Source organism: Haliaeetus albicilla, chromosome 1 (assembly GCF_947461875.1).
Source record: "Haliaeetus albicilla chromosome 1, bHalAlb1.1, whole genome shotgun sequence".
NCBI lineage: Eukaryota > Metazoa > Chordata > Aves > Accipitriformes > Accipitridae > Haliaeetus > Haliaeetus albicilla.
In genome coordinates this window covers 3,432,595-3,458,500 of record NC_091483.1, presented here as the reverse complement: position 1 = coordinate 3,458,500, position 25,906 = coordinate 3,432,595, and the positions used below count along the sequence as shown (strand labels likewise).

The 25,906-nt window shown below is 35.2% G+C and overlaps 1 protein-coding gene across 9 annotated transcripts in view; it reads right to left on the bottom strand.

Moving 5' to 3' along the window:
* PRDM5 (PR/SET domain 5) overlaps positions 1 to 25,906 on the bottom strand; it is a 93,464-nt gene that overhangs the window by 14,497 nt on the left and 53,061 nt on the right. For 8 of the 9 annotated variants that reach the window (XR_011327478.1, XM_069800209.1, XM_069800552.1 and 5 more), the window contains 3 exons: positions 25,278 to 25,438; positions 23,045 to 23,138; positions 9,146 to 9,231 (listed from right to left, as the gene is read on the bottom strand). Coding sequence is in view for 8 of the 9 variants with exons in the window: in XM_069800209.1 (XP_069656310.1) it covers positions 9,146 to 9,231; positions 23,045 to 23,138; positions 25,278 to 25,438 (341 nt within the window). In the remaining variant the exon portion in view is untranslated. The remainder of the gene's footprint in view (positions 1 to 9,145; positions 9,232 to 23,044; positions 23,139 to 25,277; positions 25,439 to 25,906) is intronic. The other variant, XM_069800793.1, reaches the window with a different exon arrangement.

Below are 25,906 nucleotides of genomic sequence, written 5' to 3'. Positions count from 1 at the left end.
ATTTACACTTGTGACATGAGTGTGAAAATTGCCAGGCATGAATAATGGTGATGATACCAGACAACAACAACAAAACCAAAAAAAAAAACCCACACAACTTTTTACTTCTCTGGAGACATACAATTGAGATTTGTATAACAAACAAATCTGGAGACAAACATTACTTATTTTGGAAAAATGAACAGTAAGGCCTAGTACATACATGATTCCTGGTAAAACCTGAATGAGCCTGAAAAGGTCTCAACCTAAATTCCCTGGGAAACAGTGGTTATGGAACTTTCTGGGGTGAGATTTATTCTCACAACAGGAAAGACAGAGCTAAAGAAAAATATCAGCTTGTATTTTTGACAGCAAAATATTTTAAAATACGTAGATCACCCTTTAGTTAACCTCTTTTTTTCTTCTTGTTTTTAATTGCTTTCATTTTAAAACATTCATTTTAAAAAGAGTTTTCCTTTGCTCCTAAAGGGAAAGTCTTATAATGCCTACACGAGATGTACATACAGTAACACTATCTGCTTTCAAACCTTATGCAGAGAATTTGAACTCTTAATAAATATTATTTGCTGCTACATGTATTTGCATTATCATTTGAACACATGGTTAGTAAAAAAATTGTTTTGAAAAACTCAGCAAGAATGGAAAAATGTAACCCGCCAGAGAACATTAAAATATACTAGTCAGGCTTGTAGCTACCAAGAGCTGACCTCTCAAACAGAATCCTGGAAATCCTATAGCTTTGCCAACCTGACAATGCAGAAAAGACAGTGACATGACCTGCTTACAAACCAGGAGGACAGTGACAAATACAGATGTCTGGAAGCATTATCTAAAGGGTACCTTAGGCATTGAGGGAATGAGGTGAAGTTTAAGACACCTACATATTTCACATAAGCCCTTTGCTTTGTGTGTTTTAAACCTTTTCCTAATACCAGTAACACTTCGTTTCAGTTATTACTAATTATTAATGTTGATGTGTCCCTTGAACCACGCTCAGGAGCTCTTCAGCCAGTTGTACATAGCACGTACCAAAAGATGGTGACCAGAACAGGCATCATCCCGTCAGAAAAAACCACCTGAATGTGAAGTGAAGGTTCAGGGCTACAACAGCCTGAAAAGCATGATCTCAGGGGCCTGGAAGAGAGTCCAACCAGAGGCAGCCTAACAGAGGGTTCATGATGCATACCCATAAGCAACCCGCAACCTTCCTTGCAGCCTCATTAACAGCAAACTTCTACCAGAAGTTAAGCAGAACAGCGATGAATGAGTAACAGAAGTCCTAGAGAATCGGACGGATCTTTCTGCTTGGTCTAGAAACTCCCCACAGATATTGTCAGACCATGCTGAGGGCCAGGCCAAGCGAGTTGTTCTTTACAAGAAAACCTGTTAGACAGCAGCTGTGGTAATAGACCTTTGAGCCTCAGTAAATTCCAGTGTCAATGCACAGGTTTTTTCTACATTGAAGAAGAGTGATGGGTAGTTTCACTATCAATGAAGTGGTGACATGCAGTGTATTGCTCAATTCTTTTAAAAAGACCAGCTTCATCTTAATAGAAAGGCTGGGAATTGAGGTATAGTGCAGTAAGAAAGACAGTAAAGTGCCTACTGAAACAAGAGTGCCTTATGTAGCTGATGTTTAGTTACATTTCAGCCCTAAAAAAAGACTAAGCTGATTAATGTCAGGAAAAAAACATCAGTGATACTTTCTGCTAGGTCATCACCACTAGCAACACATCCCCTGTTGAGAAGAGAGGCTAAGTCACTTAAGATCACAGATGGTGCCAGTTTAATGGAGTCCAGTTTTGTATCTTAAGTGTGAAAAATGTGCAAGAACTAACAGGATGCTCTCTTAGTAACTGGAAGGTTTTTGGAAGTTATAGCAAGTGTCTCACCCACAGACAGAGGCCTACTTAAACTATCAGACTTCCATTAAATTACTAAAGTAATGTTGACACAGGAAGACAAAGGCTGATGAGAATTTACAACTCTACAGAAGTAGTAGGGATTTGAATCTTATAATGAGTAAAACTCAATAAACAATCAGTTTACAAGTACACATTTCCTCTGTTGAGAAGTAAAATTCTTTAAAAAAATATTTCCAGTAACTAGAGCAGGCACAGAAACTTTCTTGTTGAAACAAATGTGAAAGGATTTTGGAAAATTTAAACAAAAAAATCACTTTTATTAGAAGTGACTGATGTTTTTGTTAGAAAAGTTCTCAATTAATTCAGTTTGGGGTTTGTTTCATTTTTTTTTAAATAATCTGAAATTCTTGCAATAAAATTTGCAACGAAAATAAAAACATGCAACTTCACTGAAATGCCTGCCAGAAGAAAAAAGGTGTGTTTCTTCAAAAGCTCTAGTATATGCAGTTAGTTCAACTCTATTATACCATTAACTTCCCATTTTCCACAGTCGTTCTGCCTATTTGCTACCTACAATCTGCAAAGTTTTTGTTTATTTGGTTTTTTTAAACTGCTGAAGTAATTTCTGCCCCTAAGATTTAGTCAAGGAGGGTTTATTTAATCAGCCATGATGAAAATTCAATAGATGTTAATCTGCTCTTGGAAAAAGAACAGTATCAAGATAAAAAAAAAATGTTTTCACTCTACAAGGAAAAGATGATCATCAGTCAACATTACATAGAAAAAAAGAGTGTGAAAATATAGATGCAGTGGGATTCAAACCTTCTATATGCTGTATACAAACATAGATTCGACAGGCAAGGAAATCACAACACTGGCAAAGTCATCATCCTCAGACAGATGTTTGGGAACTCACTCATGTCTCACCAATAGGGAAATATAGAGAAAATCTAACATTGAACAAAATTCAAAATTCAATCAACATCTCATACTATTTCATTACACACTGTCATATGCATAGAATGCTATATTTAGTACCCAATGTAATTTTTTTTTTTTTTTTGGCAATAGCATGGTATGCTGTTTCTAGAACACATGACCTTTTTTAAAACTTTAAGCCCAAATATTTCCTGGGAAATAAAGAACAAATGAAATTGTGCACAACTGCCAATATTGTTCTGGTATTTTATTTTTTATCATTATTATTTTATTTTTATATTCTCCTGGGTTAAAAAAAAGAATAGAGGGGGCTGTGTAAAGTTCCAAATTAGTGCCTTGGAAAGATTGTTTAACTCAGGACCTGGAAGAGGACAGTTTTCTTCTTGTACTGTCCCAGAAGCAAGCTGAAACACTGACTTGAAGAAAAAAACCTTGACAGGAGACTGCCTGGCTTCCATACTTATCATGACTTACACCTATTCCAATGGAATTCATAAATAAAATTAACTCTAGTTGGCTAACGCTTGCACATACTATGTCAGGTCTTGACTCCTTAGCTTCTAAGGATATCTTTACACTGAAGTCACTTACGTGACTGCAGCCCATGCAGACATATTCATAAAAGCTTCAGACTAATACTCTCAGCCACCACTAACAAATTAACTGTGAGACTAAGGAGTTCAAGAGTTGACTTCAAAACATATCCGATACTCGGGCCACTAGATCACACCAATCCTTGCAATTTTGAGGCTACACTGCTAACAGTATCCAAGCTGCCCAGCTTCAAATGAATAACAAAGAACAGGAGACAAAGCTTCCTAAACAGTTTTTTGAGTACAGATAACTTAAGTGTCCAGAAGCTACATAACATCAGCTGCAATCTATTGACCAGTTCAATGCAACATATATATGCGTGTGTGTGTGTACATATATCTATAAAAATATACACACTGGTCAAGCATTTCAAGTGTAGACAAGTAAGGTTAATTGCAGAGTTACAAAAATATGCTTATCACTTAATTTGCTCTATTTCTTACAGTATAATCTCTGAACATTAGGTGCTTTTATAAACATACTTGAAGATTAAGGCATTTTTAAATAGTAGGCACTTATGCTTGAAAAAAAGAAACGTAGGTACCAAAACACTGTAATTTCTCTAATCTTTAAATATTACCTCAGAAACATACAATTTGAGCATTACAGCCAGCAGCCTTCCAATCACCAGAAATCAGATTTTTTAACAAGCTATAAAAACTACATGTATCTGTTATACCTTCAAAGTATAGATATGAAATATTCAAACCAAGTGATGAAAAAAACATTTGCAAATGGTTTCTACTCCTTCTTTTTTCCTTCGCTGACATGTATTTAACTGAAACAAACTGTAATAAAACTACCATTTTCAGAAGTAATGAAAACATTAATTTGACATGACAATAACTCTGGGCGTCTATCAATGATAGTCTTTCCAAACATTAACAACTATACTGCAGTAACATATAATAATTTCTCTACATGTTTAAGTTCAAACTATGTAATGTTATGTCAGGCACTGAATAAAGCCTTAGGAAAGAGCTGAAGTTTACTGCACTGTGAAGGCTGGAAGTATGCATGTACTTTCTCAAAGCTGATATGGTCTGGAAATTAATTCCGTCAAGAACTTCAGTGAGTTCCTCATTTATGTTTTCTTAGGCTGTTATATTTCTTCTTCTTAAGAAAAAAAAAAACAAAAACAAACAAAAAACCCCCAAACAGAACAAAAACCCAAACCATAAACAAAATGCATCTACTTTTATAGAAACAAATCAGTACTCAGGTGACATTTTAATATTAGGTGGTTGGTATTTTCTTCTCCTTACATTGTCAGTAGGGGTTTTGGCTTACCTTCTCTGTTTACTCCAGAGTTTGAGCTGACACCTGTGGCCACCCAGGTTGTACTCAGTTTAGCAGCTGCCAGACCTTAATCAACTTTCTACAATGATTTTTCCAGCAGCCTTCCCTGATCCACAGGATCAGGTTTGGCATTTAATCCCACTGGTAAAATATATCTAGATTTAATCTCTACAATGACATTTTCCTTGTTGAATGTCATATTATTACTTTTAAGCTACTTCACAATTTTTCTGGCCAAAAGGCAATATATATACAAGAACAGCCCTTGAGGAAGGGTGCTATGATTATGTTTACTTTCACATTACTAGGCTTAGCTGATACAAAAATACTTTCTGGATTTATACATCTTGTTATTTATTCTTTGAATAATTCTTTTGCATGCAAGAATAAATTTCAATATAAAAGGTATGTGTAGGAAAGGGTAAGAAAAGGAATAACCGTCATCTTTTGAAAAGTCAACACATTGGATGCCTGAAGGGAGAAATTTCAAGTGTGACTTCCTGGCTTTTCTTTTTCTTAGAACTGACAAAAATAAACAATGGCAAACACACTATATTTTTTATTTCCTAATCTTTAGATTTGTCTTTCTTTAAATGGCCTAGGATCACAAAACAAGTTATAGTGAATTAGTACCATGCTGAGTTTCAAGCTATTTCTGCACAGGTATAATCTTTCTTCACTAGAAAAGTTCTTACATAGTACACTTACAATACATCTCCTTTAGTGTTTATATTCAGATCAGGTGTGTGCTTTTGAAGCACACTTCCCAAGTGCCCCTTGTTACTGTGCTTCCGTGCACACTTCCAAAATGTTTTGGACTGCATGACCTGGATTCCTTTTGGAAAAAAATGAAACCAGAAGCTTTAATGCATTCCAGGGAGTGTTATTGTGCATTCAGTCCATAGGACCAAACTATGCATAACCTGCAGTAAAATCCTTGAAACACATACAAGATAAACATCAGGTCCTCAGCACCAACTGTTTCACTTTACGTACCTACTACTGCATTGTACTATTTGTTAACATACACAGTCTCTGATTTCCAGAATGAAGAATTAGACCACAACTACCCTGAGCACCAGAGAAGTGCTACAATGTGACTGCATGCATTCACTTCAAAAAAGACACACCTGAACAGCTCGGAATTTTCAGTTCAGCTTATATTGCTCTTGGTTAAAGATCTGACTGAAATGCTTGAAGTTGGAAATTCAACTATCAGTACTACACACAAATATGTTATGCTATCAACCTTGTAAAGTAAACCATCTTAATATCCATAACTCTTAATCACCTCTACAACGCAGAGTAAAGAGAGTATCTGACTACATGAGCAAGAGTACTGGAGAATTCCCACCTTTTTCTCCAGCAGCTAGCATGTGCCTTCTTGAGAACGAAATGGTAGGAAAGGGGAATAGAGAGAACATCTCAGGCAGTAATGACAGACCTGCTTGGTCTTAAAGCACGTGGTGGAAACTGTCAAGAGTTCTGCATCTCAGCGCACAGATTTCAGCTTTGCTAGCATCCCTGTGTTCAGAGAAACTTCCAGGCTGGTGATCTTGATGTTACAAAACTATTATATAACCTACATACTAAACAGCTGTTTTCTCTACTAAAAGGGTTTTTTCTTTGTTTCCTGGATAGTATTTTTCTAGGTCTTTTTTTGACTCTCAACACACTACTAAGTTAAAAGTCATGCATAAACAACACCAAACACACAAGGATCAATTAGTTAAGTTTTTCAATATCTCTTAATGAGATCCTGAATGTCAACCACTACATTCCTGACAAGCATCAACCTTCTACAAACATTAAATAAATCTTCATATTCTTGCCAAGCACACAAGTGCTCTTGTAAATAATGGCCTCTTTTCAACTTACCTCTCAGTATTTTCTCTCTCCCTCTTCCTTCTTATTGTTTCCAAATACCCAAACTCCCTTCACCATTCTGTTCTTTCACTTATGTCTGAATCGTACCACCTAAAATACATATTTATTCCCCTATACCTGTACTAATATTTACTCATCCAAACAATTAAACTACAGCTTCTTATCCTACAGTACTGCATGGATAATGTTCTGCAGAACAAGACTCAGCATAACCACTCCTTCTGACTTTAAAATCTGTGAAAGTTCATAATAAGCTTTGCTTTCTGTTCTATTATTTTTATTAATACTACTAGTTAACTTTTTTTTTTTTGCTTCTAAGACTTTAATATTTTTACCTATCCCATTCTATTTAGATATTGAATAAGGTGTTGAAGTGTGAGGACGAGGGAAACTTGGGAGAAGCAAGGTTATAGTAACAGACTTCAGTTTTCAAAATGAGCTACTAATGTTAATGTTATCAATATTGATTCTTATTACCTCAAAGTAAAAAGTATTTATTTGGGATAAATTAATATCCCAAATATTATATAGCTATAATGCTATTCAAACACAAATGAGTTTCACCTTGAAGCTTCGGAATAGGAGTATCATATAAACAGCATGACAGCAAAAATAATCAACACACCAAACCAAGGTCTAAAAAAAATCACGTTGTGCCTGCGTATTTTAATCCTCTAGTATAAATGTAAAGATTTGCAGTAGTCTGCTTAGCACACTCACACACCTGTGTGTGATACATGATCTGTTCAGGTCTAGATGATCATGACATCTCAAGTATATGGAAACACTATCACATTTGGTGTGAACTGAGTCCTTTCTTTCTGTAATGACGGTATTTTGACTATGTGATACAGCAGAACATTTTCTGAGACATCTTAAGTCAAATTTTATTATGTTCTTAGTGCAATTACGTTCTTAATGCAATACAAAGTCTGTCTACTTACAACGTCTACATAATATTAAAAAGAAATCTCCACTCTGTAAAATCTATTTTCCTAACTCTTCCCTTTCCTGTTAGCTAAATAACAAACACTGGTTGAATTGTTCTTCTGTCATTCATAATCATTGTTAAAATTATTTTCTTTCCTCCCGTTTCAACATTAATGTAAAGTCCTCAGTTTGTCTTTCAGTCCAATTTTATAGAAGCATTTTGGAGGCAAGCCTGCAAATTTCAAAGCGTGTTCGTTTGGGGTTTTTTTTGTTTACATGTAACAGAGGCAAAATATGATGACGTATGGGAATATATGTAAGCAACAAGTTACACAGAAGAAGTAGTAGCAAACAGCCAAACAACAACAAAATAGCAAATTCTCTACTATGGTGCATAATTATGTTTCAGAGCACAGCTAAGGGCAAGAAACATCCCAAGAAAGTACACTCAGTTGAAGAGCAACTATAAGTTTTCCATTCAGTGCAATTAGAAATTACTTTTTTTTTTTTAATAGTTAACATAATATATCCGAGTGCTTTATTATCTGCACTGTGCAGGTAATCAGGACTGATGCATACAACTATCAAAAAATATGCAATTATTAAGAAATAATGCACAGCTTTCCTCCACTGAATTACTGCCTTTTCTAAGGCTGTAGGATATGCAAACCTGCTGTAAATAACTGCTATCAGTTAAATTACAGCTTTTAAGCAATGAAGATAATGTTTGTAAAGTTCTTGAGCATGCATTTAGGAAGAAATCATCACTTGGTGTAAATCACTGTAGTCAACAGAAATACAACATTACAGCCTCTAAAAGCCTATTCTTATTCTTTTTTTCTTTTTTTTTTTTTTTTTTTCTACAGAGGCTGGGGGGTTTGTTGGTTTTACTCAGACTGTATGACAAATCAGGAAAAAATTAAACTTGGCACTATTTCAGAGACAGTCTTGTTTACCGCTCCTCCCACTCACAGCCATGTAGAACATACACAGTAATGAAATTTCTCCTGGTGAAAAAAAAGTAATATAGGACAGTAAGAACAGAAAGGATTTTATAGTGCTTCTTAAAGTGATTTAACAGCTAGAAAGAAGGAGAAACAACCAACAACATCGGACTAGCCTGCTCCCAGTGAACCACCAGGAAGCATTGCACAAACTACTGATAACTTCTAAAGTTGAAGTCATTTAGCAGCTTCGTATTTGTCATCAGCTAGTGAAGTACAGTCTCTACATAAGCTCACAGTGACTGGATTTTAAGGTGACAGTAAGAATCAAAGCACTGGATATTGAAGATTCAAGAACAGTGAAGACTTCACAGAGTTGTTTACTCAGTAAACAATCACAAATGTTAATTTATACCTATAAATTACCACAAGTTAAAGGAAGAAGTTAGTACTGCTATTATTTCAACATACAAGAAATCAAACACAGAAAAAAACCAGAAGGTCAGTAAGGGAGTCATAATTAGAATTTAACAGTTAATGACTTAAATCTTTGCCTCTTATTTTGATAAGTATAAACTATCTTAGTTGGTATAGCCTGATCTCTACACAAACAGTAATCATTTACTTTTTGCCACACATGATTCATAGGCAATCCTCAAGTAACCATAAAAACTAAGCTACACTTACCCTTGTGTGGGTGCGAATATGCATCTTCAATCCATCATTCTTGCTGAAAGCTTTGTCACAGTAAGGACACTGGTAAGGACGCTCACCTGAAAACAAGAGAAGCATTAGAATCCATAAATATGGCCTCAGTATATGAAGGCCTCACAGCACATTTTTTTGTCAAACAGAAATACTTTATTTTTCCTGGTCTTTTCTTCACACTCAGTTCAAACAAGAAGAGATCTAAGCATTAGAAAAATTACAAATAAAAGTCCACCTTAGCAGGATGCAGGGCTAGATTAAAATATTACTCTTTGCTGCTCGGTTCTGTTCTAGCAATGTATCACACAGAGAGCCTTGGGAAAAAAAAAAAAAGAAAGGAAAAAAAAAAAAGATGACGCCTACTGCCCTTGCCCAAACCACATTCTACAGTGACTTACACATGGTCACTTTTATGGTTAGGCATTAACTGCTCCCCAATATTTCTTCTATTTCACATCTGGTCATTTTTAGAGCCCTCTGGGTGTCAGAATCCCAATGAAATATAAAATCTACTCTTTTTTTAATGCTGTATCTGAACTGCTAGAAGCTAGTTAATCAAAAGTTTCTGCAATTTTTGTGTCACAATTTATGACTGAAATGGAAGCAGAAGGATCTTAGCATCTCCCTTGCAGCATCACCTATCTTAAAGGTATTTAGTTTAATGCTCCATTAAACTGGTGTCATTTAGCATCGATTTTCCCAAACTCACATTAGTGTAATGTGGATACTGAGCCATTCAGAATCAGAGTGAAGAATTTCTAAGCTAGCTCAATAATTTGGAAGAAGCAATAAAGCTTTATAATTCCCCAATGGCATTTTAATTTTTAACTCTTAGGCAATTCACTGGAATCTGACTCAATTGCCTCCTTTTTCTGTGCACAACACTTTAAGAGCAAATATCAGGTTGTTTCTAGTACAATAACACAGTTCAACAAATTAAAATACAATAACTATTTTTCTATTAACAAAATGGAATTGTTTCTACACAATCACAATGATGAAGGTATAACAAACCCTTATTTGAAAATACAAGTCAAGCAAAGCCTATTCTAAGTCAATGCACAGCTTTCCGCTCATGAAAGAATCTTTGCATCTATAGATGGATTTAACATAGTCCAAATGTCAAACACTTATTAACACACTTACTCAAGCCTAGAAAATAGGTAAGTAAGATTAACTACTTTCACAGTTAAAAAAAAAAAAAAAACAAACAGACATATTTCACTGATACGCCAAAGATCAGAGTGTAAGAGAGTGCCAGTAACAGAAAGCATTTAAAGCTCCACGGTCCCTAATAACAGGGATATTCATCTTGACTTGGAGAAAGGAAGCCTCATCCCCTGCTCATCTTTTCTCAGCATGAAGTGTTCCTCCATGATTGCTCAGAGGGAATATACTGAATGTTTTCTTTCTTGGGAACAAGATGTCAAAGGATCACAAAAAGTATGTAATGGAGACAGCTTACAGAAACAGCTCTTCTGAAGGACCGATTGTGAATACAGTACACCTCATCAACTGATAGACACTGTTCTACATAAAATCTCCATATAGTAACAGGTTGTATAGAGATATGAGGGCAGCTGAGATTAGACTATTAAAGAAGGGTATAAAAAAAACCCAACTATCTAGTAGATAAGACTATTCTGTTCTTTTCTGTCTTTTATTACTGTTTAGATAACTCTGTTAATGACTGCAGCAAAAAACTGTGTAGCTAACTACTTGTGAAATATAAATATTTTTCTCTCTTGTATTCTGCCATCTCTCAGAAAGAAAAATTGTGTGAATTTGGCTTTTTTTTTTATGATGATGACAACAGTCACTGTGTTATACCTGTGTTTTCATTGAGCAGTTTGAAATATGATACTTTCTCTCATGACCCTCGATGTGTTTAATCCAAGCCTGCGAAATTCAAACACGCCAACAGTTGTCAGTACTCAAATATTTAATTAATTCAGCTGACATTTTTATGTTTTAGGGCTTTTGAATGTAGAAGTTAAAGCTTTCAGCAGTTTGTAAGCAGATGAGCATTGACAGGTAGGAGTTGTACCCCTCCTCCCTCTTTCCCCCCATCCCTGGGTCTCTTTACAGAGAAAGACTTTTGCTTTCAAAGGATGGTTTTGAGTTTGTCTGAAATGTATTAACAGCGTCCTTCAGAAATTAACCCTGGAGACAATGGTACTTGATGAGTAAGGTCTTAAGAGCTTTCAGCAGATGCCAGTAGAGGGCAACAGTATGACTTCATATCAACATGTTACACCTGAAAAAGACTGGCTTCAAGCAGCTGTTATGTACTGTAAATTTTCAAAAATCTCCACTGTTCCAAAAAACGAGTTTACTATGTAAAACAGACTGCAAGCTCTGAATTGACATTGATGCTTGGTGACATCCTATTTTTCTAAATTATATAAAAAACTTCTCATGCACCTGTGTCATTAAATTGTCAGTAAAACAACTTAAAAGATGACCCCAAGTAATTTTACTTTCGCTCTTATTTTTTATGCTATTTTCTTTCTCCTAACCTTTGTAACCTGTATACCCAAAATATATACAAGTGCCTTTGCACTAACATAAGCAACTGCTTCCCCCATGCATACACATCTTTTAAATTTGTAACTTATCTTCTACCTCAAAGAGTTTTAGGATTTTACAAAATTAACTGTGGGCCGCTTAAAACAAATCTGTGCTTGCAACAGCCAAGTTTATTAGAATAAATTTCTTATTGTCTCTGTAACCAGTCCAAAGACAAGTTTGTGCCACTGTGTAAGAATATATGCATATTTATAATTGTTTTTAATAAAAAATAACTTCTATTTTAAAATTAATTGATCTGTGAACAAGAGTAACTCTTTTGACATTAGATGTCTGAACTTACAGACAGCAAATTTTGGCAAGATTGTTACAATCAAACTTATTAACTTCTCTATCCCTGGTAAAAATTAACTTCCTTCCCTGCTTCAGAACTAGACTAGGAAAACATTACTCATGCTACCAGTCAGTTGCCTGTAAGAATGATCCCAATAACAGATTCATCAATGAGACTACTGGGGAAACAGGTGTTCCCCAAGAGAAGTCTTACACAGTCTATCCCACTCTAAGATAAACAGGAGCAGTGGATCCTTTCCTGACAACAGAGAAAAAACAGATTTGAAATAATGAATGCTAAATATATTCCTCCCACACATGAAGATTTGCTGAAGTGCAATGTTTCATACAGAATTATTGCAAGTGTACACAAATTGGAGAGTTTTATGCTTCAACGATGTTTAGAATTGTCACTAAGAAAAACAGGTGAGCAAGTGCGATGTGATAAAAGCTCCTGAGATGGTGACATTATCCATCAGTGCTTTCACATTTGTCTGCAGTCAAGCAAAGACCACCAAAAATCAATTATAAGCAGTGGAATATTAAACTTCAGATCAACTCACGCACAATAAGTACTTGGAGATTTTCAGATGTAAAACTTCTCTTATCAGAAATGGAATGGATCTGTTATGAGGAGATTAAAAGTAAGAATGACTAAGATGAGCAAAGGAAATTGTGTTGCAAGTCATGTATCTATTTCTCTTGTCCTCACAAAAAGGAGTTACTAAGCATCAAAATGAAAGAAAGCTATTTCCCCTATGACAAACTATAATTTCTTCTTGGATTTACCACTAGAAGCATGCTGATGAGATATGGTGTCAGTGTGTCATAACATCATACTAAGAGGGGGTATACCTTAGGTAAAGTTGATGCCGATTAACAGTTATGCCACTTGCATTCTGCTTTTTTATACAAATATATTTTTATTATATATTGGAGGCAATGATAAATCTTACCAGAAGTATCATACTGAAGTAAATCAGTGCACCATTTTTTTACTATAATGCCTTTTCATTGCAGTCAATAGTAGAGTAAGTTTTCAAAGGTATTATTTCACAAAGTGAGGGTGGTTGATTGGGGGTTTTTTATATTTTATTTATATTAAAAAAATATGGGTATTGTGGGAGAAAAAAATCTTTTAACTTCCAGATACACTACCAATCCTTAATCCTAACACTTCCCATTTGGAAAATATCTGAAGAAAGACCTGACCTTCTATGTTATTGTTTGCAACTCTGCCGTTAAACCACAACTGAGACTATGATCTGCACTTTTCACTAGAATGCTTCACCAGGCTTTCTACTTTCATACAGTATCAAAATCCAGTAGGCATATTAAATACATCTTAATTTGACAGCTTGTCCAGTCAACATGCCCAGAAGTAATGTTGTGAATGTAACAATAACTAAAGAACAATTACTATCATTAAAATAGCAAAACATTCAAGACAGACATAATAAATGCTATGTTTACCCTCAAGTTACAGCTGACTGTCATGTCCCTGCTGTCCAAGAACAAACCGCTCAACACATTAATGGCACTTCTGTACAAATAACCCTAAAATAAATAATCCTTGGATAAATTGCAGTGGATTTAATATAATTCAAAGTCTAGACATTCTACTTCCAGATTTTGTATGAATAAAACCAAAGCTTTTAACATAATAAAAATAAATTTAACCCTAATACAAGGATTACAAAAAACAATTCCATGATTGAAAACCATAGGGGATTTTGATCTGAAAACATGTCATGATAGAATTGGTATCTTTTTTTTCCCCTCAAATGTGTACATCTCTAGCTTGAGATCACAATACCTACTGGACCTTAATTAGCATAAGAGGTTAAACACCAGACTCTTCCATTCCAGTTCAACTCAGGATAGACAGTTTCCTATGAGCCATTTGCAACCGAAGGTGCTGGGAGGCAGTATTTACATTGAGTTTAGCACCCAGATTTCCCAAACTCAGATACCCCTGGGAGCAAAACAATTAAGAAACAAGACCAAATACACTTTAGTTCTTCAAGATTTCAGTGGCTACAGCTAGACATTTAATAAAGACTTTGAGACACAATAATTCAAATGAGTCATATGTGTTGTTATTTTCATGCTGTGTTTTGCATTCCCTGTAGTCAATTTAGCCACGAAAAAAGCTAATTGCAAAATCAGACAGAAACCTGATATAAACACCAATGTTAGTGATTACTTTGAAACAATGACCTCAAGTAATATCAACCAAATATGTACTTTATAGGTGACAAACATATTCCCATCAAATCAGACAAATGAAACATGCAACAGAGAAATAGTCCTAACCTGAAGAGACTGTAACAAAAGTGTCTGAAGAGACCAGCAAACCAAAAAAGAAACAGAGGCACAGAGAAGATGTCAACAGCATGCTAAAGTATGCATTTGATGAACTACTACAGTCAGTTTTGGAAGCAGTCTCACAGAGCTCTTTCAAACCATATATGGGCATTACTTCTATTTCATTCTGTTAAATTTGGAGTCGTATTTACTCTCCCCATTCCCATGCAGCTCGCTTGGTCACTTGTATACAATTCTCAGGTATGTATGTTAGCCCTCATGTATGAATTCCCTGGCTTTCTGTCTCTATTAGAACTAAACTGCTGTATTAAGGAATGAAGAATTTGAATTATGCAGAGAAATTATCAAGGCGCGGATTTAATATTTTTTAATACGTCTATGTTTGGTCAGTTGGGGTATTCAGCACCACTGGTCTAGCTCAACACTCACAAACATCAGAAAAAGACTTATGACAGACTGCACTGAACATCCAATCACGTGCAGTGTATGTAACTTAAAAGGAATTGTTTTCTTCATTTTTCTTTAAAAAAATTAACAAATAATTATGGCAATGTGGTCCCTCAGAATCTTCCACAGACCATCTACCATCTTCTAAATATAACTCCTTTTCAGATGTTGAACTACTTATTATAAGGATTAGAAGATAATTTCTTAAAAAAAAAAAAAAATCTATATATATATGTGTGTAGTATTTCAAAATGTCAATATTGAGAACACTCATGGTAAAGTATAATCCTTTTTAAAGACTTAACTTAAGACTGGGGTAGGGGAGAGGGGAAGAAGGGAGACTCCACCATCGCTCAACTGTGGTGGAAAGAAGGCAGTTTACCTGGGGAGGAATTCGGAGACAAGGGGGCCATCTGGATCACACATGCAACACTCCATACCAGATGATCAACAGGGCAGCCCAGAATGGGAATTGCAAGAGGGCTTTTTTAGTCAGAGATAATCTGGGGTGATGACAGCATTCAACAGCAAGTAAGGATGGGCAAAAGGTTAACGGATATAACAAAATTATAATCTGTGACATATGCTTTAGAACATTATCTGTCCATATAGAGCACTTGACAGCTTTACACATTTATCTTCAGCTGCTGTTGCTCTGTATATGGTGTTCCCATCAAATTGAAAAGGAAGTTTGTATCCTTAACTGTACAGAATTCAGTTAATATATTACACAAATATGTACACACAAAGAAACCCAAGATACACAGAACTTAATTTCTCCCACATGAAAGGAACTTCATTAGGAATTAAAATTAAGTTAAACAGGAACTCAAGGAATCAAGTAATTTCAACAGAACTTAAATTAGAAGATGCTAGAAAACTAATTATTGAATGAAGACTAAATATTCATACTTCAGGAAACTATTCAGTACATTTCACTGCCTTGGTGTTGTACAGCATGTCAAATGACCCTTGAGAAGACAAACACTTCATTAAAATAATAAATTTCCTCTTGTGTAGAGGTGGCAGTTTTCTAGATCCCAAGTCACATTTTCAAAAGCATTTAATACCCTAGGTCTCTTAAGCATTTTTACAATTTTGACCAGGGATTCTAGGAAGGGAAAATAACAGGTGAGTAATCAAGAAGCTTGGCCAACTGCAGCAGCTAGCTGCTCTCTTTATGACACCTGGACTAGTCTTCATCTGGACTAGACAATAAAAACAGTAGTCTAAGGTGCACTTTAGAAGGTACAGAAGTACCCACACAGGAGTAGCTATCTCATACCAAGAACCAAACAGCCTCATGACTGGAAAGATAAAATATTTCTGGACGTCAGCTGAGACAAGACCCAGAAACATCAAATAAACATGCAATTCTACACTCGCGGTCAGCCAGATAAAAGACTGCTCTGAGGAGAACAGTCTTGCTGCCTGAGAGAAATGGAAAAACAGTACTCAGGTATGGGTCAATTAGAGACATTTCTTACATATTCTTAATTTTAACCAACATTCAAACTTAGCAGACTCTGAAGACAAGAGATTAAATATTTCTGCTTTTTTTTTTCTTCATCAATCATTAACAACACTAAGCTTGTGTATTTGTGAATGCTTTCTAACCATGCTCCAATACTTGTGTATTTTCCAGGCACAAGGGAGAACCAGAATTGTTTTTATGTAAGTCAACCAAATGCATTTCCCATTCACTAAAAATGGTCACATATTTAATAAGAAAAAAATCTTGAATGCTATTCTTTTCAAAATAAAGGAAAAACAGGTTGCTTTAACGATTTTTTTTTCTATTAATACTCTTTCTTGTAAGTACTTAGCCATGTCTTATTCTTTGAGGCACAGAAGCACTGTTTTCACAGCTGAGAAGGTTTGTTTTCTGCAAAGTTTTTGGTTTATTCAGAGAATTCGGAGTACCTGTAGTTAAGACCAATAGTCAAAACATTTGTCCTATCTGGTCCATAAAAATTATCATGATATAATTGAGGTTTTAGCTATTTGTAACTAAATGAATTATAAAGATTAGTAAAGGACCGTACAAAGTAAGAAGGCTATCGGAATCTGTACAGTAAAGCATGAAATAACCACCATTATTACTTACTTACAGACTCTCATCAGTTCTACAGTGGTATTAAGATTTTAGTCACCAAAAAAATCCCAACACACTTACTTTAAAGAATAAAACAGTTTCATTCTTTGCATCTATCAGTGGAATTAAGCAATTTGGTTTCCCTATGATAGGAGCATTAACACCAATGACTTCAGCGAACCCAACGGTCAACCAAATCTTTTAAAGTATATGCATTAATCTATCAGCAATTCATTTGATCTAAAGATGTCACTAGCATTCGAATAATCTATCCCTTATAAGAACATTTCTTCATTCATAGAAGCAGACAAGAAGCTGACAGCTGCATGAAACTTTACAGGTACTTTTAAAGATTTAACTGTTGCCTGGAGATAAATAGGACAATGATGTATAAACTGAAAGGTTTAGAAATGCAGAATCCTTACCTTTGAGGCCTTCTGCAAGCTCCTTTTTAAATTCGGTAGATAAAAGAGAGATCATTTATAAGTTATTGAATAGAAACAACCTATCTGTAGACATTTGCAAGCTGTTCACTGACTAGATACAGATACATTTTTTCACATACTTCATGGTGATATGAGAGGAAGCTTCCCTTTAATCTTTTTTTTTTAATGTAAGATAATATAAATTACTTAGAAGGTAATTTGCCAGATTTGCTAGAATGAGGATCCTGGCTCTACATTATTTCTTATGTACATGAACAAACAGTTGCCTGTTTAGCTATTAAAACTTTGGAAACATATTTTATACAGCAATAAACAAGAGTTATACTGTACTTCAACTCATTACTTCCTTCAACTACTTGCAAGTCTTTTATGTTCACAGATGACTGAACTACTGTTAATAACCGAAGATTTTTATTATAACTCCACAACTAATATTTTGTTTGGTTACTCAGGAATTTTTACATGGAAGTGCAAAATTTGGACCTGGATTTTTATACAGTTAGACCTTAAATATGATTTTAAATATGCTCAAATGCCTAGTTAATCAAATTGTAGAAATGTGACTACGATGGCAAAGTTAGGACCATAACATCAGGCTCTCAATGCAGAGGATGAGAGATATCTCAAGAAGGCAATCAGCACCTAAAGTTATAGGGGACAATCATGATGAGATGTTTTCATGAACTTATAAAATAGCCTTTAATTATGGAAATGGAAATTGAAAAGGTAAGCTTCACTGTGTTGACACAAAGGATATGGAAGTCCACAGTCTGAATGCTTTTTGCTGTTTCAATGTCATCTCTTGGTATTATCTTTTATTCATGTATATTGAAGCAAATGTACAAAAAACCTTCTCAACTCGTTCTTACAAACTAAGGCTGCTTTTTCCACATACCAGAGAACATAACATGTAAGAATGCCACGTTAAGTCATGGCTTTTAAATGGTATAGAATAGAAACTTTAATCTTTTCAGAAAACATTTAGGACAGGTGTAAAGTCCCAGATATTTTACTGGCTTTTTATCAGGACTTTGACTAAATGTGATGGAAAAAGCAAAAAGGTTACATTTAACCTATATTTGCATGTGTAAGTATTTTCTGGAAGACATGTATGGTCATCAGTTGTCCCTCACCAGTCCCTATGTAACAGAGTAGGTAAAAGACAGTATGGAAAGGACAGAATTACAGTTAAAACACTCAATTCTCTTAACTCAAATATAAATTAACCTGCAAATATAAACTACCTCACAACTTTCATTCTTCCACAACTTGATGTGCTACATCCCAAAGATGGAAGGGATCGGGATACAAGTAATTAGGAAAGCAATAGTATAAGTATCAGCCAGATAAAATGTATGTGTGTGTATATATATATTACATAGACACACACAAATACATACACAAGCACACACACGAGACAGCAATTAACATATTTAAATACCTATGTATAAGGCAACTGCAAAGCTGCACAAACCGCAGCCAGTAACTGTTAGCACTGAAAGCTGCTTGAAACTTTAAGGAAGTAATTAACCTCCTGGCCCCCAGTTTTCAAGCCCAAGGAGCAGACCATAGAATTTCTTTTACAATTTATGAACAAGCCAAGGAATTTATATCACAGTCGGAGGATTCTTTTGCTGAATTAACCCCAGTTCCCTCTGACCCTAAGAAGTCATAAACCAACAGGATACAGCAGAGGGAGAATGTGCTATAGTGTTTCAGCTGACCTACAGAGCACTGTCTCTGTCATGCCAAGGCTGGAAACTCAGATGATGAATTACAGAGCAATATGCTAGGTTCAGATGCAACCATCAACCCCTTCCCTCTATACATGCACACGCAGACATGTTCACTCACCCCAAACCAGCTCAGTTTCTGCAAAAGGCCAAGTACTGTTAGGGCTCATTTACAGAGTCTTACTCTAAGATAAAAGAGGAAAGAAAATTGCTTATCAAGGAAGCATGCATGCATCTGTGAGTAACAATATTTAAGAACACATGCTGTGTACTAAATAAAAGCCTAAAACCCACTGAGCTTCTGCTTTTGTATATGGATTATTAAGCATATTAAAAATACAATTCCAAAGCAGAACCAGAAGTGTACCCAAGAACCTCGACTTTTATAAATAACAGCTTTATAAATAAAAAAATGATGAAAATTGATACACAACTCTCTTTAAAAGAGCTCTGCCTGGCTTTATTTTGTAAATACAGAACAAAGCCTCTTACACAAAGCAGCTAATAAAACAAAGTCTAGCTGACCACGTGCACAGAAAATGGGATAACACAAACGTCTGCACCCAGACCTCAAACCTAATCAGCTGTAATCACTAAGACATGAAGGTCTTTGCAATATTTACACTTATGGTGTACTGCTTAGTTGCACCAAAAGCTCAGCCCCAGCTGAAGGCTTATTCACAAAGATGAATCATCTCTTGAAAACAGACAGTGGTGGGTTGTTTCACTTCTAGCTCAGAATGAAAAGGGATACTTTGAAGTCTGACAGAAAAAAAAGAGAGGACAGTTTTGAATTGATTAATTCAAAACCACAGAATTTAATAGATACCAAGAGCATGAAGTATTCAACACTGTAACATTTAGAAACCAAACATCCATCACTGAATAAAATAAGTTTGTAGCTCCACTGTTTGATGAACTGAAAATTTCTTACTGCTCAGAAAATCCTTGAAACATTATCAAGGATTTTCACAATGCAGTGAACTTTATTACTAAAAGCCATCAAATGAGTACTCAACTTTTTTTGTACTGTTTGCAGATGACATAGATTCCCTTCACCCACTACCCTTACTTTCTTTGCAAATGATGCAAGCTATTCCTCAGAAAGCTATGCTTCCTCAGGCCCACTGAACATTGGACAACAATTTCCTCCTACGATTAGTCTGCACGTATTTTGATCGCAAACAACTTGGCTGAAGTCTTCAGGTGCAGCACAAGTCAAAACCACCTCTCCAGAAGTACAACATGAATCTAACTATGGCATTTTCTTACTAAACCTCACGTCAGGCATTTTGCCATACAACTTACAAGTGATTATTTTTTTAAACCACAAGTCACAACTTAGTGGCAACTTCTCCCCCCCCCCCCCTTTTTTTTCTTCACATTTCATTGGGATAATCAAGAAATGGTGAGGAATCATAACAGAATGACATCAAAAATAACCATGAAAATGTATTTCAGTTGATTCTCACAGTGAAGGATGTGAATCATAAAATTTTCCACCAAAAATGTGATTGACATCACAATAGCAGCTAGACTGGAAGAGGAGAGGATCAGAGTTTATTTATCACAGGTCATTATAAATGAATTTAGCAAGGCATTTTTCCCAAATGAGTAACTCTCTTTAAAATGAGTGCTTCTAGCTTTTTAGGTAAAGAGGCCTTGGAAGGCCTTGAAAGTTCCCCTCCTTCTGCAGTGTTATTCTTTCCTAAGTTGTTTTCACACTGTGTATTCCCATAATTCCAACCTGTATCATCTCCTGGCAAGGTAGTTTCTCCCACCGTATTTAATTTACTAATGTACTGGAAATCTTCAGTACCCTTCTACTTCAAGTAAGTTCAAAATGTCAAAGTCTACTGTTTCTCATATAATAGTGGCTACAAATTTTGCAAGGCTCTATAGTCAAGGTTAGAGGTCTCTGGTGTGTGGTTTCATGAAACTCACCTTAGCCTAACTCCTAAATTTAGGAAACCCTGCTTGAGAAAGATGAAACATTAAATGTAACTGGTAGCAGCACATGCGTGAAAAGCATTTTCACTCAGACAGCTATAAAGCATTTTCCCAAGAGCCATCTGCACTATCAACTTGAAAAACTAGGGTGTTTCTACTCTGTGCAATCTGATGTATAACATCAATAGTACACAGAAAACATACCTAAAGTTTAAGGAAAGGGCCTGTGAAATAAGAAAAAACAAAAGCACCACACTAGTAAAGGCAATAAAGCAGACTTGCCCACAAAAAACATTGGAGTGTGAATCCAGAGATTTTAATGAAGAATTAGAGTAACATTTTAATATTCCTTTAAGCATTGAAAAAAAAAAATATCTATAAAAGTAATTTTCATGAAAGTATGCCAAAATATCAGAAAATTGAAGGGTAATGTAGCTCCTCATGGGATGGCAAAGTGAAGGTAAAGAAATATCCATAATAAAAACAGCAAAATAACTTCATTAAAAAAGTTAACACAGATTAGAAATCAAGGCAGTCATATTCCTAGAGGCCTAGACTGATGTGCTGAGTGACTAACTAACAATGCTATTGAATTGCTTCCTTTTATTTCCATCTACCTGATTAAAGTACAGGCCAGGTGGGTAAGTGGTTGGTCCTTCCAAAAGGCACAGTCTACCAGGGTTCTCTAAATCCTCATATCATATGATCCATGAGTGTTGGGGTGGGTTTTTTTTCTTTCTCTTCTCTGCATCCTCAGGAAGTCAAAAAAAGAAGAGAAACCCACAGCGTACAGGACAGAAGACTGAAAAGAAAGACAGAACAGATGAGATTGTGCAGGACAGAGTTTGAAAGGAGTTAGTAAGGTGGAGTTGTAGAAGAAAGAACAAAATAAAGAGGAGGAATGGACAGAACTGCTTCATTGCAATTCCGGGTCTTGCCAGCTTTGACCTTCATTGTCTTTTGTGTCTATGATTACACAGTATATATGAACCACCCAAGCAGAATGCATACACAGAGGCTTATATGTATATGTTTTTATACAGCTGCTATGAGGGATAAATGTTCCAAATGTGGAATTTAGTAAAGAATAAGAGCTAAAGAAAGAATTCAGTTTTAGCCTTTTATCCTGACTGCAGGCCCAGGATAAAAATTTGCTAGTGTCTACAGCAGTCAAATCCAAAAATCACAATATATCAAAAACTAGTAAAACCTGTAATCTTAAGAGGTGGTCTTTATAGACTGAAGTGATTAAGACTTTTCCAAACATAGTAGAAAGCCAAATGATTAAAACCACCAATTCTGTCGTCTCCCTGCAAACCAAATTTGCTTATGCGAAGTGAATGGAATGTCATAGGAAGGCTATTTGTTAACTGATGCTTTGACCATTTTATGTTGGAAACAAATTATCACAAAGAAACCCCTTTCTGCTGCCTACCGCTTACTTGAATGAAAGCATAAGCTCGCAAAATGAAACCTATCAACATGACAATGCCTAATTTATTTTCAGTGTGTTTACAGAAGCACATATATAACACAATAGGGAAACAGTAATGCAGTCTGAGTGGCAATATAAAATAAGTTGCATAACCCAGGTATATTCGGAGCCCAACAGAGTCAGATGTTGCAACAGAAAATAAATTTTGAGTTAAAGCATACTCAAGGTATAACATTCTAACTTGAGTAACGTGCAGGTTGTGATAAGTTTAGAAGTTACATTAGTATGAAATCAGAGTTTCAAAACACCTCAGCAGCCACAGAGACTAACGAACTCATATTGTATATACATATAAATATTGAGATATATATATACACACACACGTTCATACATAATTACAGTTAAGAAGAGAACCTGGTTTTACACATTAAGCAGGTAAAATGTCTGAAGAAGATGCTATGTTAGGCCCAGCTGTAAATTTGCATTTCTGTTTGTAGATAGACAAGTTGTGGACATACTTACAGATACCTTGTTATATATTTAGAAAGTCATCTCTGTCCATTACAATAAACAATACTGTACCTGTATGGCTTCGAATATGAACTCTCAGTGTTCCATTGCTTGCAAACTTCTGTCCACAATATGGGCAAATCTTCTCTTTTTCTCCTGTGTGAGTCTACATGGGGTGAGAATAGACAAGAATGAAAAATTCGGCATAGCTTTAAAAGAAGTGAAATATGGAATATTTTAACTGTGTTGACACTGACCACTATTATCTGCATTATATATTTTATACCATCACATGAGGCAGAGATTCTAAGGTATTATCTATAGGTGTTCTTTCAATTTTCTTCTAAAATTTCTAAACAAATCTCATTATTAATGGCAAAATAAAGTAGCTTTTCAGTTCTTAAGTTTACTATTTCCTAAAGAGTTACTATTAAAAATGCCCAATTCACCTTTGTGTATTTTCATGATTGCAAGAGTAAGACACCTATTTTTCAGTTTGATATCTGTAATAGGGGTTTCCAAACCAGCAAACAATAATTTGGTTACCTAATAAAGTTAATCTTCATAAATGGGTCTATTCTTAAAAGCTTATAATTTCACAGAATTTTATTACATTATGAAAGGTAGTGAAAATAGTTTACCTAGCCTAATATAACTTTTCCTGTTGAAAACTTGAACTGGAGCTTTAGAAGGTCTCCGTGGAGATCTGTGCATATAATTTCTGACTGACTGTCTCATACGAATGAAACACAGCCATCAGTTCATCTGAGGTATGACAGACAACAATCCTTCAGAGTGCAAGTTCTCAGTGATTTCAGTCAACACAAATTGCATACTGGATCCTATCTAGTTTGTAATAAATGCTAGAATCAGATTGCATTTAGAGAATTGATCACGAGAAGTATATTGTAATTGTCACTAAAACTAAATCATACCCTGAGCTTGTCTTTTGAAATCAAGCTTTTAAGGCTGGAGCGCCTTGCTGATATAAGAAGAATTATTTAAAAATAGAAAAAAAAAAAAAAAAAAAAAAATCACAAAATCTCCCATCCAACCTGTGTGGTCAACAGCAAGACCACCTTGAAGTTACATACATACATGGGTTCTCATAATTTTTCAGTGTGCAATTCTGAACTGAAGATTTATCAGCCTATTGAATAATTTTTCCTTACAACTGTGACTGCTCTTTTAGTGGTGAATTTTGGATTACTTATTTGTAAGTATAGGTTTAAATGGGATAGGAAAAATAACACATTAAATTATATGTATAGCTGACTATTTGGGTTTTGAGCTTTGCACATGACTCTTCAGATACAGAAATTAAGTCTTATTTTTATAAAGATATTGAAGTGTCAAAATTCTTCATTACAACGTAAAAACCTTATCTCACATAGCACATATTATGCTGCAGCTGAAGGAAGCATAAATGAGATATCATTCCAATACTGGACAGACTTGCGTAGTTTTCATTCCCTGACATTAGGGATATGAATGTTAAATCCCTGTTGATTAGGATAGAGTTCTTTAGATATCACTTATATCTCTAACAGCGACAGATAGCCAGCTATTTATTCATACCAAACAAGTGGGGAAAAAAAAAAAAAAAAAAAAAAGGATTTCCAGGAGCAGTACATCACAGCTACAAGGCTCACAAACATACAGCTAGTCCTAGTCTGACAGCAGCACAAAGCAATAGCAATTACAATTAAGAAGGAATGTCAAAAAAAAGAAAAGAGATAATGATAAACGCTAGCTGCTTTCCATTAAAATACAAATACATATATGTATATGGCCATTTTTAACATGAAATAGTAAGTCATACTGAACTTTTTAGAAAGAAATCTAAGGAAAAGTTTAAAATTTATGCACAGCTCAACCATGATTCCAGGTATCTGCATTTGATGGCAACACCTGTGCTAATTTGTTCTTGATTCAATTATTTTCTTCACATTTCTTCCCTGTAACAAAATTCTTACCTCAGGCCAAACAAGTGAGCAAGCTTTCTTTTAAAGTTTACCCCAATTCCATTGCAGAGATTGGTGGAAAGGAGTTTGGTAAGAGCAATGCAGCAAGTTCCATTGTGCCACACACCTAATGCTGGAGTACCTACACTGGATTTATACATATGCACCCGCTGCAGATTGTGCATGCGACCAACAATCCCACTATTGCAATAAGCATTTTAGGATGTTAAGAACCATCACAGCTTTCTACTGAAAACCAAGAAATGCAGAAGCATCTAGGGATTTTATATTTAGTCACAACCTTAAGGACACAGAAGTATGACAGAACTGATTCTACTTACTTTTTTGTGACTCTTCAGGACTGAGGGTGTCACAAAAGCTTTGTCACAGAGATCGCACTTGTATTTCTTATGTCCATCGTGTACAACTTGAATATGAACATTTAATGTGTCCTTTCTTTTGAAAGTAGCATCACAGTGATCACACTTGAAAGTCCTCTCACCTTATAAAAACAAGGTTTAAAGATACCAGATTTTTGTGGAAATACATTAATGCTTATTGTTTCAGAAAAATGAATAAAAGAGGCAAAGACAAATGAACAGCTAGGTCTTGAGAACATAAAGAAAAGGAGCATCACATCAGGTAAAAATGCCACTGGGAAATTAAGTAGTAATGACAACAACATAGTAAAAAATGAGAGTTTAAACTCTATAGCCAATGGCGAAATGGCAACCAGTAGAAATGGCTTCCAGTGAAATGGAGCACAGGTTTTATCAGCACCTCCAGTAACAGACTCTCTTTATGCTAACAAGCAAAAAGATGAAATAGGCTTCATCTTTTGTAACTTAAATGGTAAGAGACATCTTTCTGAATTTAAAAGAATTCTCAAACCAAGAAATACTTGCTTTGAGTAACCCATCTCATTCACATCAATAGAGGCAATTTCATATGACAAAGATGAAATAACTTT